Raw genomic sequence first — 19,902 nt, 5'->3', positions numbered from 1 at the left:
TCTTCCCGACCCGCCGCCGACTCACCACAGGGTTTGATTTGAAACGTTTTCATATTCTGACACGCAGGTCTGTCTGAAATGATGGCAAATTACATTTTATTGTTGTCACCAAATGCTGCTGACCAGGTTGCCATGGTAACACAGCCTCATCTCTCCCTGTGAAAGAAATCTGAAGCCTGTTCAGCTATCCGTGACCCTGAACAACCAGAGCCGGCCAGAGGAGAATGTATTAAAGGCCGTATTTGCTTTTTATAAGAGGCGGAAGAGTTAAAGCGGTTATTAGGTCAGTCTTAACAAAATGTACATTTGTAAAGGTTTGAGTTTCAGTAGAAGACGTTGTGATCACGTGGACATTTAGCATTGATGACTCCAGTGTTATCCAAAAGTCTTGAGCCATTGTGAAAATTCCAGGGAAAGCATTTATTAAAAAGATAATGGAATAACTTAAGCAATAACTTTTAACAGAGAATTTCACATACAAAAGACATATTTTGTCATGAAACCTTACAAACGTATGGAAGACAGAATTTTGTCCCATTATGAGAGCAATAGCCATAAATGGATGGGTGTCTTTTCAGCAGAAGCCATAGGCCACGCCCACTCAGACTGCACTCAGATTCCTTCACAGTGTAACTCTTGTCAATGAAACACATTATGTCATTGCTTTCGAACTGCGACGCTGCTTGTTTCCCTGTCTGCTGCCCAAAAGGCTACATAGACAAAAGCAGATGGCCGTTCTTCATGCCAGCAGTGGTTGGGGAATGTTTTTTAACAACTTATGGCATCATGCCCTCACAAGAAGGCAGTGAAATGGTAATATGAGGGCAGACAGGCATGTAGTTGAGGGTTATAGAGTTGTTTGCGCTGCTCTGGTGTCAGAGTAATCTCCTCTCGGTGCGGCTCAGACGGGAACTTCTCTGTTATCTGCAGGAAGTAGACACCCCTCATTTAACCACCATCCTTCCCCTGGGACCAGTATTCAAATGGGAGTATTATAATGCTCGAGGGTTGTTTACATTCTGACTGCGGAGTGCCTGTTGGCTTGTGTACGCCGTTATGACAGCATATCTGAGCTCAGGCACAGCATCTATCTTGGCTCGTCACACAGAAGAGAACAGAGCTGGTTAGTCTTACTTACAATGGGACTTTTTTTATCTTTATTTATCCAGGGGAAGCTGACTGATCATACGTATTCTTTTGCGGCAACACCCTACGTATTTCACATTCACAACTGGGAGGTGCTCGCAAGGGAGCAAGACTATTGTTAAGATGACAATGCGATTAATTTGTTGACAATAACTCTTATAATTGATCACAAGTAAAAAAGTATTTGCTGCTTCCAGTTGAACAGGTTCAGGTTTAATGATTATAAACATATAAACGTATACTTAAAATAGTTTTGAAGATATCACCTTAGGCTCTAAGACACCACTGTGGGTTTTGAGGGCAATATTGATATTGATTATTGACAAAAGGAATTAACTGAGTAATGGTAATTTGACTTTCTTTGACGTAAACTTTTAATACAAATTGTTTTAGTTTACAATGGACTTGTAACTACTAAACCTGCAGCAAAGATATCTGAAGCTGGGTACTAAACAAAAATGATAGTAAATATAACCACTAAACATACCAAGAAGTTCATCATGATACAATCAAGTTATACATTAGGAAAATTAAGGGTTGAATATTTAGATGTCGTATGGTACAAAACCTGATTTTATAGAAATTTGAATTTATGCTGGTAATCATCCACATATCTGTAAATATTGTTTCTTTGGCTCGACTTCAGATGGACAATTTGCCACAATAAATGAAGTAACTGATAAAAAATAATAATGGATAGATTTAATAAGTAATCCATTAAGGCATACAAAATGGATTTTTACATTTCATTTCATGTCTTTTAAGTCACATCCGTTATTTGACCCATGACCTGCCTCCTAACTCAGCCTCCAACCATTATACTGCACCAAACCTCTGCTTAGTTGTAATGTGATCTATCTGCACCTCACTGCTCCTCTGACCCGTGTAGTCACAGGTGGTGACTTGACTTCCAGATGTTTGACTCCGAAACCAAAACACATGTACCACTATTCAGCAGTATCCCGTACATGGCTTAGCTTTAACAGCAAGGACGGATACTTAAGATTTCTCTCCTCCCAACATGACTGGAATACCTTGGGAATGTGCCAGAGAGCAGAGAGCCAAGAGCACCGTCTCTTCACATGACCTGTGTGCCTCAGAGTGCAGGATCCGGCTCCTTCTGCATCACTCCCCCCCTTCAGATGGTATTTTGGCATTCTGCTGAATAGTATTACCTTCATGTAAAGTAGCTGCCACATGCAAAATACCACCAAACAAACTGCTGCCTGTCAGTTTGGTGGGTTATTTTCAAATACATACTGATCTTGTTTCTAAAACAATTCCTCAGCACTCCACTCCACTCCGCACCTCTGCACCCTGCTTCCTGGTGCAGGGACCAGGCAGTGAGCTGGCAGTCTGCTCCCTGTCCGTGACATCACTTTCCCAAACATTCACCCTTGGAAGTTTGTCCATATATGGAAGAGCGCTCCACTTTCTACTGACTGTCGGGGCTATCCCGTGTCGGCATCTTTCCTGCTGTGCGTGTGTGTGTGTGTGAGTGAGAGAGAGAGAGAGAGAGAGAGAGAAAAGGAAGCGATTCGGTTTACCTTACAAGGCTGAAGACCTGGCCACCACTGCAGATGTTTATAGGACCTGAGTTGTGACTCACCTTTCCTTCTAAATGAACAGAAGCTTTATGTGCGCGTATAGTTAATATATGGACAAATATGCGATGGCGATACTTACGTGAAATGCGTGTGGATTACTCAAAAAGTTCAATTTTGGTGGAAGGGTGGGGCGTGGACCAGGGTCTAGAAGCAGGGGCGTGTTAAAGAGTTTCTACACTAATCAGCTAACATTTTGACACTGGTTGTTTTATTATATTGATTTCTTTCGCAATAATTCGCCAATCTCATTGAAAAATATTCATATATAGTGACAAATTGTGCTAAACCCTCTTATATGTAGCTGAGATGATGCTGACTCAATAGAATGACGTTGACGTGAACTGACGTTAACAGTTATGAGGACAGATCCATTACAATGTCATGTTTATTATTGCCCTTCTCTTTTGGACAATATATTATTAGAACATTTTGTCTAACCTGAATAAGCCTTGGCGGAGGTTCACACTATAAAATGCTCTTTTGGTGATGATTTGTAACATTTAGTATTTTTTCCTCGTTTTTTTAAAGAATAGAATCCCTAATACAAAGCAGATTTCGGAATGTCAAAACAGCGTAAATGTTATAAATGTTCTTATATGCTCTACACCATGTTAAGTAACTCGTTACACTAATTTACAGTTTGAAGGACTCAATCAAACAGCCAAGATGTTTGGATCAGTCAACCTATGCAGTCAAAACCCTTGGCTATAGAGCCGCATCACGGACAGACCATCCAGCCAATCACCTCACGGTGGGCGGGTTTAGCGACTCAGATCCAACCAATCACATCGCTCGCCGGGCCATCGATTCGATTTGTGTGAAGCAAAGTTTTTGCGTCTGTCGCTCCTCGCCACTAGACCTGCCTACCGCCGAGTGCTCCTGCCGGGGAAACATAGAGCAGATAGAGGAAGAGAAGAGGCAGAGTTGGAGGGGAAGAGAGAGAGAGCGACAGACAGACAGACAGACAGAGCGAGAGAGAGAGAGAGAGCGAGAGAAGGAAGTCGGGGGTGGACCGTTAATTTCATCCACACACCGTCTTTGAATGCGTGGAGGAGAGTAGAAGAAGAAGCTTTAGCGTTGGTAACATCATCTCGCCAAGGACCGGGGGACGAACAAGAGCAGCCAAGAGCGCGTCTATCTAATATCTGTATAATATGGATCAGTATGATGGAGAAGAAGGTTACATGCCTCAAGAAGATGACTGGGATCGGGATCTTCTCCTGGATCCCGCATGGGAGAAGCAGCAGAGAAAGGTGAGCCGCTGACTTCCTTCCTTCCTTCCCCCCGGTGCGTAAAGGTGCGGATGCGGTGTTTTGTGTCGCCACACACACACACGTATAACAGCCGTGTTCCTTTCGAATCGGCAACACACCGCGCCGAGGAGGGAAGTCTACCGCATACACCGAGTAGTTTAGTAGCAGATCGAGCAAAGAGGAAAGAAGCGATCGAGGAACTACAGGGAAGCAGCCGGCGACACAACACGCAGATCGGCGGCTGTTTGGTTTAATTATGGGTCATTACCGGCCCGGTAATCACCTGTGCGGCTTCCCTGAGCTCGGCTGCCTCCACCGGTGTTAATTCCGCCGCAAAAAGGCCCCGAAACTTTATTTCTTCTATCGATCGCACACACACACACACACACACACACACGAGGATTTGCACATATCCTGTATAGCGTTTTGAAATCTCCTGTAGTAGCAGCTGCAGCAATTATAGGCCCACCTATTATCTTCTAAAGGGGGGTGTGTGTGTGTGTGTGTGTGTGTATGTGTGTGTGTGTGTGTGTGTGTGTGTGTGTGTGTGGGGGGGGGGGGGGTTGTCAATTAAAGCAGGGGACAGGGGCGCCCACCTTTATAGCGCAACAGATGTCAGCCATGCGCGCGCGCGTGTGTGTGTGATGGACGTGAATTAGGCCACGCTTTTTAACTAGGATGTAGTCCAGCGTGTGTGGGGTTATTGATTATTGACTGTACACCCTGTTTGATGCTTTTGCTGAATTTATTCATGCACAGATGTCATGTTTATGTTATAAGAGGATGTATGACACATACACACACACACACACACATAGGCAATACAGTCTGGTGTCTGTGAGTCCTGGTCACCTACACACACACACACATCTCCCTGCTTCCCTGTAATGACAGAGAATGAATGGTCGATTTGCAGAAAGGGGTGTTACTCATATTTTTTTTTCTTTTTTTACTCTCCATACTTTTGCTCGGCTTTGAAAAGGGGGAAGAAAAAGCGCTGTGGAATCTGAGTAAGCGCTGTGGTTTGGGCTGGGCCTGCATGGGAGCGAGCCTGCCCAAAAATGGTAATAATCGGCCCCGCTCGCTGCTGTTGGAAAACTTTTTCCCCCAGTCGGGTTTCTTTCTTACACTGTGCAGTCCTCCTGGCTTCCTGGATTATGTCATCGGCAGGCTGCTACCGGGTGGAAAGGGATTTAAATGAAAGCAAAGGTGCGATGTCAGGTGTGAAAAGGAGAGCAGGTCGGCCTCTTAAGAGCAACAAGAGGCCGGGTGTCATCATCATCTGCTGCTTCTTTGGTGCAGTTGTTTCTATTCATGCAAATGGGCTTAGAATCAGCTCCTGTGTGAGAAAGTTAGGAAGGAGAAACACCTGAAGCTTAGATCTCATGTCGCTCCCATGTTGGATCGCTTACCCGAACTAAATGAGTTCATCATGGCGAAATGGCTTTTACCTTAATAATGAGCCGTAGACGTCTCAGCCTGCGTGACCCTCATTGACCCAAACATCCTGCAGAGAAGAGGGATGTTTGATTCATTTGTTTCTATCCTGTGATGTGCGGTTGTGTCGCGATCCGCCCAAGACACAAAGACAATTACAGGCTGAGAGGGATGACAGCCACCTCTGACAGGCATGTGCTCCGATCCTTGGCCCCGGGTAGAGCATAGTTAACGGTGCACACGCCGCACATACACACAGACACACAGACACACACACTGTCCAAATTCATTCCAGGCTTTAAGCACTCGGCTTTGCTGCTGATGAACAGATTACATGGGAGCCTTTCATGTCGGCTGATTCCTTCCCCCTCAAGTAAAATAACATTTGGTGTTTCTGATCTTTGCAAAGTTTAAAGGAATCAGCCAACATTTGGAATTGCGCTCCTTTGGCCTTTAAGGCGGCTTTATTTAATTCCCACGCGGCAGTATAAAAGGCACAATTACAAGATACAAGTAAGACCCGAGACGAGAATAAACTTTCCACCAAACAAAGCGCCACAACAGGGCACAAGAACAGCTGTTACTTTCCTGTTTGTGCTATAAAAGCTAAATGTGGGCAGAACTCAACATACGCATACAGATATTGTAACGTTTTATGATTCTCCAGTGTTTAGAGCATTCATTTGTAAGGACAAGGACAAATACTCTTTGAGTCCCATTGAGAGAGAGAGAGAGCAGTTCATGTAAGTGTTGGTTTGACGTACAGACAGAGACTTTGTTGAGTTACTTGCAGTGGTAAAGGCCAGGGCATGCAGGTGAAGACATTGAGCTTTTGCAATCCACTCTGACGGAGCATGTCTGTGAGTGCTTTGAATATTTGGAGTCCGCTGCAAGTCTTAACCTGACCCCCCCCCCCCCCCCCCCCCCAAGTGTAAAGACGCTGCTATCTCCCTATCTTGGAATCTTAATGTCTCTGCAGACCCAGGTGTGTCTGGTCTCAGTTCCCTTAAAGCTGCAGACCTCGTATTTTGTCGTATACAACCACAGGACTTTTGCTTATGGATTACCTGACCCCGTGCGTATGACCTCACGACACACTCTCTCTTGTGTCGCGCCAGCAAACACAAGAAGCTGTGTCTCCTTTTTTTTTTTTTGTTGTTGTTGCTGGAAGGTGGAGTTCAGGTGTTTACTGCCGTGGGCTAATTTGTCCAAGTTTGTCCTTATAAGGATATAAGCAGCACCTTCCATCAACTCCGCCTGCAAACCACCCGTATGCCCCCCATCCTCCCCCCCATTGCACAGACGCACACACACTTCCCATCCCTCATAACACACCCCAACCTCTGCATTTCCACACACTCCCAACCCACACCCACATTCCACAGCTCAGCCAAGGTACAGATAAGGTCATGAAATGCCACGATTTGTTCAGCTCTGCCAGAAAGATGTCTCCCGCCAGCGCTGGGAGTCTCCTCACTGGTACGTGGATCGCTCCCATTTTCCCAATTGTTGTGTCTTCTTCTGACACACTGATGGGAAGTGAACGTGACAGATGACGACGAAACAGCTGCCGAATCTCTGGACGGCCACGGTTTCTTCCTTAAGTCTTGAGTGTTCAGGCTGACCAGCAGCAGTGCGTCAGTCAATACCCATCATGATCAGGTCCACTCGATTTGTTGGCCCCACAGGCCAGCGCGCGTTGCAGGAAGCTGCCTTTTTGTGTGACTGATATGCAGGCAGTGCTCAGTAACTATAAGTGAATCAGTCATCAGGCTTGTCACCACTTACACTCCCCAGTTTGACTAATCAGCGCTGGCTCGGCGCGGCTGTCGCTGACGGCAGGCGTCCAAACCAAGCACCCTGACCTCCATCTAGGTGACTTTTCACTGCTTCTGGAGTGAATTCCGCACACTTACAAATATGAAGGCTCACCAGGAATAACAGTAAACGTGTATTTCTTTACATGACACAATACTGTGTTTTGGCATCAAAGGTGTGAGATTCAGGAAACTGACTCAACGCATGAATGAGCCCGTAAAGTTTCAGTCCAGGGAAGAAAAACAAGTGTGACGCCCGTGTGTGTGTGTGTGTGTGTGTATTCAAAACTCCAGCAATTAGCTGGATTGCACAGTGAGACAGGGATTGTCATCTCTGATGTGCTCGCCACCCTCAGAATGCTTCCTGTCATCAGATTCGTCTGTTCCCATGATGCACCTTGTCCAGCCCTTTTTTGTAACAAAAGAAGGGGAGCGTCGCAGGCCAGCGGTGACAAAGCAGCTATGTCAAAACACTGAATTCCCCTCTTCTGTCCCGGTGCTCTGACAGCCCGCGCCGCTCTCTGTGCTGATGAAGGCGTTATGTGCTGAAACGTCAGTTCTTTTCACTACATAAATCATGAGTGTGTGTCACTGTCCCTTTTCTCCATATTCAATAGACTGTCTGCCGGCGTCATGTGATGTTTTCCATGCTGCCTCACTTAGTGCCCTGTTAGCTAGTGTCACCGGAGCGTCGCTTAACGACACGATGGAAGTCACATGCAGTCATCATCATGCGAGCACAGAGGGCTGCCTTCATCGCTTGTGTCGATAAAAGTGCTTTTATCCGCTTTGCAGTTTTGCATATATTATCACCTTTGAATGATGGTTTGATTTGCCATTGGAGAGGTTTTAAGTTAAGTGCATTATGAAACATACGGTACAGTATGTAGAGGGTAGTTCTTCTTTGATTGATCAAAATGCCAGATACCCAGCAGATACTTGGAATGTGCAATATCCAGTCCTATGATATTGTAAAGGGAGTTCTGATATCGGGTGAATTGCCGACTTTGTAATAGTTTGAAATAATATCCACCTGGAAATATGAGATTCATAATGGAAAGCAATGATTTAATGGAGTTATAGCTCAATTTGTTTTAATATCGTAAAACTAGGATATTGATTTTTTTACATATTTTCTCACCATTACCATCCCCTATAAAGACATGCACTCTTGAGAGACAGATCAGACAAGCAACCATTTTCAAGAGAAAAGGGGGTTCATGCTTCTGTGTAACTCTTCTGTGCATCCAGCTAACATACAGCTCTGTGTCTCAGATGTTGTCACAGTTGAAGATGCTGCAGTAAAATGAGTCTCTCTCTCTCTCTCTCTCTCTCTCTCTCTCTCTCTCTCTCTCTCTCTCTCTCTCTCTCTCTCTCTCTCTCTCTCTCTCTCTCTCTGCCTCTCTGCCTCTCTGCCTCTGCCTCTCTGCAGGAGCCACCCCAGCCTCCATCGCTCTGTCACTTAGTCATGTATCCCAGTCGCTCTTTGTGAAACAGTAAGAAGTCATAAATTAGCATATTCCACCGGATTGTGTCTTAATAGAAATCTGAGGCACTTTTGTGTCCCAGCGTCTCGCTCACTGTCGCACTTTGCACTGCCTGACTATAAATCCAACCCGATCATCTTGGCCCGGTCACGCTGTCAGGGCCTCCGTCTTATTTGTTCTGATTGATAGGGTCACACAGTCTGAAACCCAAACCAAGTCGGCCAAAAGGCATCGACTCACACAGCATTGCAGGAAGCGGAGCTGGATGGTGGCCAAGTTGGACGCGGTTGTTGACTGCGCACATCAGCTTTTGATGATGTGATCGTCTATGTCTTTATTCTTCGGCTCACATCTGCCTCGATCGGAAGTTTCGAGCCGTAAGCTGATCCGGCGTGAATGTGGTCGGGGGTCTGACGGCGCACGCTTCAGAATTAAGCCAAACATCTTGTTATGTGCTGCTAATGAGACACTTTCAGTCTGTAGCAAACCCTACAGGGCCTCTCCGGTTTACGCGATGCCAGGAGATACTGACCTCCTGTCTAATGGCTCTTACATAAGCAGAGTCTGTCTCATGGGTGCATTGTTCCCCACTGCAGTGAGGTGGATTATGGGCCTTGTTGGAGAAGTTGTACCACTGTTTACCCAAGAAAGAAGTCAATGGAAGAACTCACAAAACCAGATCTTTGGCTCGCTTTTTCTAAACTACACTCAAACAGCAGCTGCTTTCACTGCCCCCAGCAAACATGATTAGCAGCTTTCAGTTGTAAGGTTGTTAATCTTCAAGTAGTTTTAGATGTTTAAGTTATATGTAAGTTCTCTTTTCGATAAAATCCAGCCTACTCTTAAGCTAGATGCAGAGTTAGATCAAACTGAGTTGGGTGAAAATGCGCTGTTTCAGGTATTTTCTCTTTTAAAGCTGCTACAGTATTAATATCTTAACAATACTTAAAAACCTGATAGAATTGATTCTTAATGTCATATGTCTCTGTAGGGAGTAGGTTTTGAGGAAAGCCTTTGAGCCCAAATACCACAGTTTACTACAAGATGAGTCGCTACCCCAACTGGGGCACAGCAAGTAGGGCGGGGGAGGATGGCGCTTGCTGCTTTTAAGCCTGCCTCTTGTAAGCCTGCTGTGCTCTGATTGGCCAGCAGCATCAGGCCTGAACTTTCCACACCTCTGGACTCAGATGCTGGCCAAACACTCAACTCCAGCTTTATGGTTTCCAGCTTTCACATAATGATATTTTTCACAATGTTGTTGCCGTGGGTGCTTTCTCCGTGAATCGGGAAGCTCAATTTCGTTCCTCCTCATCGAGCTGTTTAGCTGCATCTGTGTATTTCCAAATCCTCTGTTTGAAAAGTCAAATGTGAGCAATTACTGGGCTCTTATCTGAGCAGCTCCCAAATGCCAGGGCCCTGATGCAAATTCTTACATGGCTCCGTCTTCTCAGGCCAGGGCTCCAAATTTAGAAATGTGTGCAGGAAAAAAAGCTTTTGGTTATAGGTCATTAAAACAGTTTCAAGGCCAATTGTGCAAAGAATATAAACGACTTAGTTGCAGGGGCTTTTGAATGCTTTGCATCATTTGGAGTCTATAGTAAATACAGTGGAGTAAAGTCGTAATACTGTTAAAAAAAAAAAAAAAAAAAAAAAAACTCCTAGTGCTTGATATTATCACTAAATGTGCTCGTGTATAATAATCATAAGTAGTCGTTTTGGTGAAAATAAAGTCGGGGAGGACATTATGAAAGAGAAGGAGGTATTTTTGCACCTATTCCAAGTCAAATATACAGTCTGCACCAAAATAAGTGGGAACATCAGCTGACAGATAAACACAGTGGATTGAAAAATACAACAGTTCCCTCTGAGATGAAGTCGACCGAGAGTAGAAAGTCTGACATTTGTAATGAAGTACTTGTTTCTTTCTCTGAATAAACAAAATTCCTGCTGCTCAGACTGGAGCGCACTGTTATGTTGCAGCACGGTGGTGCATTTTGAGAGCCCAGACATGGAGTTGTGTGGATTCCACATCCACCATGGGATTTGGGGTCAGGGTGCACTTCCTGTAGAGCACAAAAAAAAAAAGGAAAGCCCGCGGAAGTTAGAATGGAGCGCTGGGCCACGTCTGGAAGCACTATGCGCTTATGGTCACATGTCTCCAATCGTGGATGACCCCTAGGCACAGAGGGGGCTTACAGGCGATCAGTCTGCATGTTTCCAAGGAATTTTCCTGCACCACATGGGGAGGATGGAGTCGGATCGTTCCTCCGCTAATGCTATTTATCAAAGCAGGCGTGCAATCTTATGTGCATGTGCTCGCTGTGCATGCAGCCCCTCTTTGAATCCGGTGGGGGGTCGGACTCGGTACTGTACACACAGAGGGTCGGCGAACATGTGAGTGCATTAGCCGTAAGCCTCGTCACAGGAGCAGCTGCGGCGCGTCTCATGTGAGGGAAAGCAGCTCTGAGTAAACAGATACCGTGGTAATGCAGGCAGCAGGCACACCTTTCCATTCAGACTCCATGTGGGTGGAGCCCAGGAGGGGAGAAAGGAGAGGGGAGGGTAGGAGGCAGGGAGTGGCCGAGGAGGCTCAGACAGAGGAGCTTTCAGGTGTAAACACAAAGGGAGCGTGTTCGCCGGGCCATCCTTTGTCACATTGTCAACCTGGAGTCAATAATTTATCGTCGCCGACCAGGCCGGCTACAACTATCAAATTACTGTTTCTTCTTCAGCAGCTTAAAAGTGCCACAACCCCCCCCCCCCCCTCCCAAAAAAGATCCCTCAGGGCACTTGGTTTGTCATTCATCATCACTTTTAGAATTGAAAGCAGGGCAGGGTTTTTGAAGTCTACAGCCCCTGGGGAGGATCCTCCGTCAAAGTCCACTCTTCTAGTTTTAGAATAACTCAGGCCAGACATCAGCTGAAGCAAATGTTTTAAACAATGTTTCGCAGTGTTGTTGTTCATTGCGCAGAATTCCCCTGCTTTTATTGCCGTTTGGTGGTTGAAGAATACTCGCCGGTCGTTGTGCAACTGCAGCGTTCTTGACCCGAAATGGCTACACCAGAGTGCTGAAGCATCAAATTAGCTCCAGCAGATTGTTGGAGAGCTTTGGAAGTATTTGCGCAGAAGGATGTGAGGATTGTAGATTTTGGCCGAGCTCCCAACAAGAGCTCTGCGATGTGTGTGGAGTGGCAACGCTCCTTATTTGAGTAGCACGATGCCAGCGGGACCTAAAAAACTTCAGTCTGCACCAGTGGGTCCAATATATCTTTGACAGACACAAGCAATATTATCAACATGTTATATTTATATTTGTCCTCTTCTTGTTTGTTGGCTGTTGGCTGTGTGCATCGACGGTCAAACACGCATGCAGACATGGACGTCCCCTTTGTGAGGCCGGTGCTGAAGGTTTGAGAAAGTCAAACTGGACATGATTATTCTATGGCTTTCTGCGTGTCCACTTGTGTGCAATGGTGCCACCTTCCTCAACACCGGCTACAGCTAAAGCCAAAGCTAGCCGCCACCTCTTTGGCCAGAAAATAGGAGCTAGCTTGTGAACTGAACTGACATTTGAAAACTAAAGTGACATTAGCAGCTTGTTGGTCCTCAATATATCAAAACCCCACACAAACAACCCCGATTGTTTATCAAGCTCTTATGGCTAGCATAGGTGGACGTTAATAGAACAGGGCTGTTCCTTTGGCGTGTCGTGCCCTTGTGTCGCGCTTGCTCTTACCGCTTGGCGGCTACAAACGAGGCACAGAATCATCCTGCACGTACACCAAAACTCTTTGACTATCCTTTCAGTCAGAGTTGGATGAGAGGCAGGAATGGCTCGGCAAGTGATAAAAGTTTGAGAAGGCTTCTTATCCGTCAGCTCCCTCCCGTTTCCTCTTTTCCTTATACGCTTCCTCACCACCGGCTGCCTTCTTTCCACGAGATGCGTTTGCGTGGGCGGCGACGGATTTAGGGAAACGTTTCTTCATTTTTTAGTTGACTTATTTTATCCGGAGCGAAATGTCTCTTCGTTCTTATCAGCCTCTCTACACACAAGGCTGTGTGTCACTTTTGTTGACTCTATATGTAATAAAGAGGCGACTGGAGTATAATAAAGATGAAGACGGAAAGTATATAGATGTTGATTTGTCATCGCTTGTTCACATTTTGGAATTCCGTCGGCGTTAAACGCAGCAAATCAACTTATCAGGCTGCTGCTGTGCACTCATGATGAGAATGTCAAAAATAGATGAATCCCTCAATTCCTGTTAGCGAGTCCTTGGGAAGTGTGTGTGTGGAGGCCAGAGGCTATTTGCTCTGCTGCTCTCTTCCACTTTCCTAAAGTGGGACGAGTATCGAGCGTCTAAATTCCAATCAGTAGCTGCCATCGATCGCCTGGTGTAGCGGCGGTGCACGCGGTCGGTCAGCGCAGGAGGCGGCTCTCCCCACAGGCGCGTTGCATTATGCACCAATGACTCTGTTGCTTGTGATCTCGTCTCAATTAACATTGTGCAGCAGCAATAATTGAGCCATACTTCCTGTTCTGTACTGATGAACCCCCCCCCCCCCCCCCCCCCCCCACTTTAACTCGATGTGCTGCAGTGTGGTGGCAACTTTTTGTATTTTTTCTAGTAAAATTTTTATGAGTCATAGTTGCTGTTTCAATATCAATCACAGATTTCTAGAACGTTTCACAAACTTGATTTGTATTGGAAATGCATTACACATTTGGAGACACACTTTGTTTATAGCTTCTTGAGACTTTTCAGACTTGTTTCTCCTCCATTTTATCTGAAAATAGACCAATTATCTTGAAGAACCTCTCTTTGGAGTTTTGTTGGAATAATGGGCTCCTGTTTTTGCACTATACTGTTGTTTCCCACTGAGGGATCAGTCCTCCGTCGCTTCATTTACAACAATTAACAAAAGCCCCCGAAGAGCTCCTGGCGGCTCTCATTACAAGTTGCCCACTCATGTAACAGACTCCGCCCCTGGATCGTTCCTCCCGTGGTCACCCAGCTTGAGAGGTTGTGGCCGCCTGCTGCTTTGTTGGCGTCTCGGTAACCCGGGTTTTGTGCGTTGGAGAGCCCTTGGCGACTCGGCGGGGCAGCAGAGGGGCCTGAGCTGTGTGAAGTGCTGGCAGGTGCCGTGCGGGCAGCAGCTGACGGTACCGCTCAATTGTAGCTGTGGTCACTTGGATAAAATGGAGGCTTAGGAAGGTGCTATTTGGGGTAGAATGTGTGTATCTCAAATCCTTCCCATGCTCCTCCTCTTGTTGCTTCTCTGTCTCCAGGGCCTTTTGTAATTACAACCTCCGTGACATCCCGGTGATCCAGAAAGGCTGGAAGAATTGCCTTGCCCAGCAGAAAATGCACTTCCCTCAAAGTTAGTGCTCTGTCACTGACCAAACTCTGCTTCTGATCCTGTTTGAGTCCTATTCTGCAATACTGTCCCATGAAACGTGGGTAACTGACGGCACTCGTCCAACCAATACCATTGTTCATGAGACGACGGGCATCAATGACGCACCTGATTCTAATTGGTTTAATTGGTTAATTCTGATTGCTCCAAAATATATCCAGAATGCTTTGAGTTTTGTGGACAGTTGTTTTTCATTTGTGTAATTCCCTGGCAAATAATAGAGATGTTTACTGAAAATATTCTTTCGAATATTGCACATGGTGCGTTATATAGAGTGTTGACCAAGCTACGATACATCAATAGTTTCAGCTGATGCATCAGGTCCTAAACTGGCCTGAAAGCTTCATTTTTGGCCGGCATCCACAATGATCAGCTGCACCAGAAGCACAAAGGGGTAAATATACTTGGTGTGTGTGTGTGTGTGTGTGTGTGTGTGTGTGTGTGTGTGTGTGTGTGTGTGTGTGTGTGTGTGTGTGTGTGTGTGTGTGTGTGTGTGTGTGTGTGTGTGTGTGTGTGTGTGTGTGTGTGTGTGTGTGTGTGTGTGTGTGTGTGTGTGTGTGTGTGTGTGTGTGTGTGTGTGTGAGCTGATTAAATAACCACAAAGGACCAAAAATGAGTCACATTTTCCATGTGCTGTGGCCTAAGTTTCCACAAAATTTCGTAATACTCTTGAATAAGGTTCAGCGCCCAGGTTATAACAGACGAACGAAGCGGAAAACCTCCTTGCCAAGAAGATACCAAGTAAAACCTTTAATCTGACATTGATTCAGGCAGCAGACCAGGTTCCTCCAGGTTAATTGGAGCACAAGCTGAACTGGTTTACTCTGATGAGTTACAGTGTTTACATGATGTCCCTCTAAAACCAGATACAGACCAGTGTAATTCTCTGGTGTATATACTTTGGCACAGTCACTGTTGGGGCTTGTATGCATTTCAGAGTTATATTTTAGGTTTTTGTTATACATTTCTGAGAGATGTAGCTGAAAATCAAATTCATGTACCGTTTGTGGATCATAACTTTTGCTCCTTTGTGTGTTTTATATCTCTCCTATAAGTCATTCATGAGTTTTAGACACAAGTGAATGTGAAACTGCATGAGCAGAAATCAGCCATTTAGTCAAGGGGTCAATGGCACAAAATCCAAAAGATCATGAATCCTGCGATGCCGTATTCAGTTTATTTAACCTCTGGACGTTCAACACTGGACGTTTCTGTGCTCCGCTGAAATTCGCTTTCATTTCAGGTTTATTTGCTGAACTGAAAACGTAGACACTTCCTTCTTTTCCTCAAATGTGGAACTGAAGATTAAATTTGTGTGTTTGTGCATCTGGATCCCACATATGCACAGCACACAGGCCAAAGGTAAATTCCTTTTCAGTACCTTAACGTCTAGTTTCGGTTTCCAATGTAATAACATGAAGTGAAAAAGCAACATTAAAATAGTAAAACAATAAAATATGTATGCAAAATTTCCTTTTGCTTTACATAATGATTTATCTTACAGATTTCAATATCATGTTCATATAGGAGTATTTGAAGAATTTTGATGCACAACAGACATTGAGTAATTTCTACTCTCTCTCTTGCACTTCAGTGCTAATTTAGTGAAAACGGGTCGTTTTAGGCCCCCATTCAGCTGAAAATGTTTGTTTCTGCCCACATGTGTTGGCATTTCACACAACACACCTCTTACTCTCTAAAAACAAGGCGGAAACATAACACAGCCCAATATTCCCCCTTAAATAACAAATTATTGCATCTGTTGCAAGTGTTGGTTTGACATGCTTCACAAACGTACATGCTGCATTAAGTGTGTAGATTTGTTGAAAGTGTCCCTTTTGTGAGAGAGCAGCTGAGTGTTTCTCTGAGTCAGGTGACCACAAAGCGGCATCAAGGCCGAGCCACACGCTTCCCATGACACGGCGTCGGGCAAACAGAGCTGCAGCTGACTCATGAGCAGCGTGTTGAAACTTACCTCCCATCACACTGTTTAGATTGGCACCTGACTGCTGGTGGAGAGCAGCCGCAGCTCAGTCAGAGCTCAGGAGGTCTGACTGCTGAGTCAGTCGCTGTGATGTGAATGTTGTTTAGTCTTACTCAGCTCACAGAAATACTTTTTCTCTTTGTTTTCAAGCCTCAAATTGACTAGTCTGAACAATGTGATGAAATTGTGATTATCTGATTACCAGATGAACCCAAACTGGATGTTATTGTGTAGAATCTGCTTACAGTGCATACAGCTTCACTTGAGCTGTGTATGTATATATATATATATATATATATAAAGCTTTTTACTGGAGCTGCCTTCAGTTAACAAAATCCTTACTCAACTAATTTCAGGGACATAATTGATTTCATTTTGCCAAATTGTTTTCCAGCATTAATGTCCCTCTGCAGATGAAGTGGCGAACAAAATCTAGAACCTGAGGACTATTGGCTCATTCTCCATTAAAAGACCATTAGAAAAATGATTTATTGACTTAAACTCTTCTCTTCAAGGACCAAAACCTTATCAACCAGTAAGTCACTGACTGACTTTTTACCCTGCAGCTGTATGCACACACACACATGCATGCTTGTGTGTGTGTGTGTGTGTGTGTGTGTGTATACTGCACCCTAAAGCCAAGCTGCAGCTTCAGCGTGGACACTTGCTTATAATGGAACAGGATTCCCTAGAAAAAACATCTTTGTGCTCGTGCTTTGAGCAGAAAGAAGCTGCGAGATACAAGTTGTTGCCGAGCCTCAAACCGACTCGTTGCTCAGCAGGGCCGCTTTGATGCCTGGGCCTCATTTGAATAGCATCTGCCTGTGTATTTGCATTCAATTTGTGTGCTGTGAGATCAGCTGATGAGAGCTCACCTATCAAGCTGCGTCGCGCTCCAGGGACATTTGTCACAGCGTGGACGACTCCTGTCTGTTCTTAAAGTGCAGAAGCTTTACAGGAGACAAATGAAGCTCCTGAAGCACATATCTCTCATGGGTCTTTAACATCCCAGGTTGTAGACTTGAAATGAATGAATGGCTTGAATTGACAACATCCCTGAACTTTGACTTTGACTGAACTAATCTTGAAATACCTTGAAATTCAATGAAAAGTCTTAAAAAGGTCCTTGAATTTGGATGGGAATCGTACTCTCGCTCTCGCAGATGTTTTGTTGCTAAACGTGTGTTGCGTGGGATGTGTGTGAACGCGCGCGTGCGTGCTGACACGTTGGATGTCGGCGAGTGCTCGGGCAGCCATGGACGTGGGTATGAGAGCCACGATGCAGCCAAGCTGTTTGTTTGTGGGTCTCCATGCTTTTGTGGTTGTCATAGCAACCCCTCTGGTGTTAGGCACTCTGCGGCATTTTCACAGACGAGCCACTCTTTGTTGGATGAACCAGGCTGAGGAAAGAGCTATTACCACACTTTGACTTCTCACAAAGACACACACAAACACACACACACACACATTCACACACAGACAGACAGGGATGAATATGCATTAGGTCTGGGTTCGGGCCACAAGAGAGTAAATATCATTGCTTTGGACAATGAGTGCTATTCTTTTTCAGTCTGCACTTTTTGGCAAGCTGTTCGCTCAGCATGTGAGCACGTGGGCGTGAACGTGCATGTGTGTTTAAACTCAATTTAAGATCTGTTAGCATCTGAACGTGTCTCTGAATTTTTGAATGTGTGCAAATGGTTTCTCAGCATATTTCATGCACTGTTGTTGCTCCTGAGTGCGTACGCTTACGCACACGCGCCCTCGTGCACATGAGCGTGCTGAAGCAGCAGGCAGGATGGTAGATAAGTGTAATGGGATGACTGTGCTGAGTCGGCAGATTACACTAACAGCCTGGCTGGGTGGAAACCGTACCTGAGACAGAGGAGACTCCTTGTCACACTCTATACCGTATAGGCTGCGAGAGAGGATGCTCCCTTACCACTGCTGCTACAGGACCGGTCGCATCGCTGCAACTGTGCGAGTGTGAGGAGAGAGAGAGAGAGAGAGAGAGAGAGAGAGAGAACCGAACTGCTCAGCTCAGCTCAGCTCAGTGAGATGAGAGAGCACAGGATAAAGGAGAGAAATATACTGAACAGGAATATAAATGCTTGTTAAGTGCTGAATAGATTCATTAAGCACTTTACTATTGATTTCATGTGATTGGGGATCCAGATATGCAAAAGAGAAGATGTCATAAAATGCCGATCAGTATATTGTGTGCACACCATTTGCCTCATGCAATTCAGCACGTCTCCTTTGCATTGAATAGATCAAATTGTTGATTGTCGTCTGTGGAATATTCTCCCACTCCTCTTCGATAGCTATACTTGTTGTTGGATACTGGTGGGAACGGGAACAGGCTGCCTTATGCGCCGGTCCAGAGCATCCAAAACATGCTCAATTGGTGACATGTCTGGTGTGTATGACGGCAATGGAATGACTGAGACATTTTCAGTTTCAACAGGTTCCATGGATCCAACTTAAAGGTTTCTAGTTTGCATTTAACTGCTTCAGAATTTCCTTGAATGACTCCTCCGGGATTTGATTTAAGTTTTTCTCGGAGTCATCGTGTGTGATTTAACACAAATTAATTGGTATCTTTGCAAAGTTTTGGATCGTGGCTCTGTGTCTGCAGGATTGGACAGTTGTTGTTCACACGAAATGATTTTGGAATTCTCCACCTGCCAAAAGCCTGTTAGACCGTCTATGAAGCATGTTACATTAGAACAGTGGATGAAGTCTTTAGTATCATCTCAACACCAATTTTCACACTCTCTCCAATTTGTGGCACAAACACAGAGAGAGAGAGAGAGAGAGAGAGTGATAGAGAGAGAGAGAGAGAGGGAAATGGTCCAACAGTGGAACTCTTGAGGGGAACATTAGAGAAACGAGAGCTGCAGCAGTGGGATAATGCTGGCAAGTGTTTGTGGGACAAATCAGACCAGCTGCAATCCGGAAACAAACACTGTCCATCCCATTTGCCTCATCTTCTTCCAAACACAAACACACATACTGTACACACCACATCTGCTTGGACGCCTCAGCTGAGCTTAGCAGAGTCTTGGTGTTTGGGGAGATGTGAGTGAGCGGGGGGGAGTCGGGCGGTATCCCCCAGCCGGCTTTAGAGGAAGGAGACGGAGCGGGATGAGCGATGACCTCTGACCCTCTCAGCACGACCAGTTGGCAGGCCTCCCTCTGTCAGTGAGGCCGAGTGTAGTCTGACAGAGAGGCAGATGCTTCTCCTTCATCTCTCCCCAGGTTCAGCAGGAAGAAAGGTCATATTGTTCCTGTCCATGACTCACTCCGAGCAGAATGGATGGAGCGGTGGCTCCTTTAATGTGGTGCTATCGTGCTGTGTGGAGTGAAGGTGTAAATGTCAGGAAGTCACGGTGCCTTTGAGTTTTGTTCATTGATCTCTCCGTTTGTTTTTGCACCTATCTGCCTCTCTCCGACTGTACGTTTATTTCAGAGCTTAGATTTGTGTCTGTGTTGTGACTGTACCGTCTTAAATGCAGAATAAGACGTCCAGAACATTTACGACAGTTTCAAGCTGATGAATGTGTTTACATGAAGCTTTACTGGGGCTAAATCAAACTTGTAAATGTGTTCAGAGTTGATTGATTTCCCATTAAACACACAAGTTGGAAGAGATTTTTTTTATAACTTACTTACTTATTGTTTGAGCATATTTTGCCAGATTTATTTCACAATTTGAATACTTTGTTTGTTTATTGGCTAGGTGTGTTGTT

At 45.2% G+C, this 19,902-nt stretch overlaps 1 protein-coding gene across 3 annotated transcripts in view; it reads left to right on the top strand.

Moving 5' to 3' along the window:
• The first annotated feature begins 3,586 nt into the window (after positions 1 to 3,586).
• Positions 3,587 to 19,902, top strand: part of actn1 (actinin, alpha 1) — a 44,295-nt gene continuing 27,979 nt past the window's right edge. For all 3 annotated transcript variants that reach the window (XM_076157738.1, XM_076157737.1, XM_076157739.1), the window contains exon 1: positions 3,587 to 4,006. In XM_076157738.1, the coding sequence (XP_076013853.1) occupies positions 3,908 to 4,006 (99 nt within the window). In that variant the 5' untranslated portion in view covers positions 3,587 to 3,907. The remainder of the gene's footprint in view (positions 4,007 to 19,902) is intronic.

This window comes from Genypterus blacodes, unplaced genomic scaffold, assembly GCF_046128005.1.
Source record: "Genypterus blacodes isolate CSIRO-AG114 ecotype Tasmania unplaced genomic scaffold, CSIRO-AGI_Gbla_v1 ptg000073l_1, whole genome shotgun sequence".
Lineage (NCBI taxonomy): Eukaryota > Metazoa > Chordata > Actinopteri > Ophidiiformes > Ophidiidae > Genypterus > Genypterus blacodes.
The sequence above is the reverse complement of the archived record's forward strand: the minus strand, read 5'-3'. Positions and strand labels throughout refer to the sequence as shown.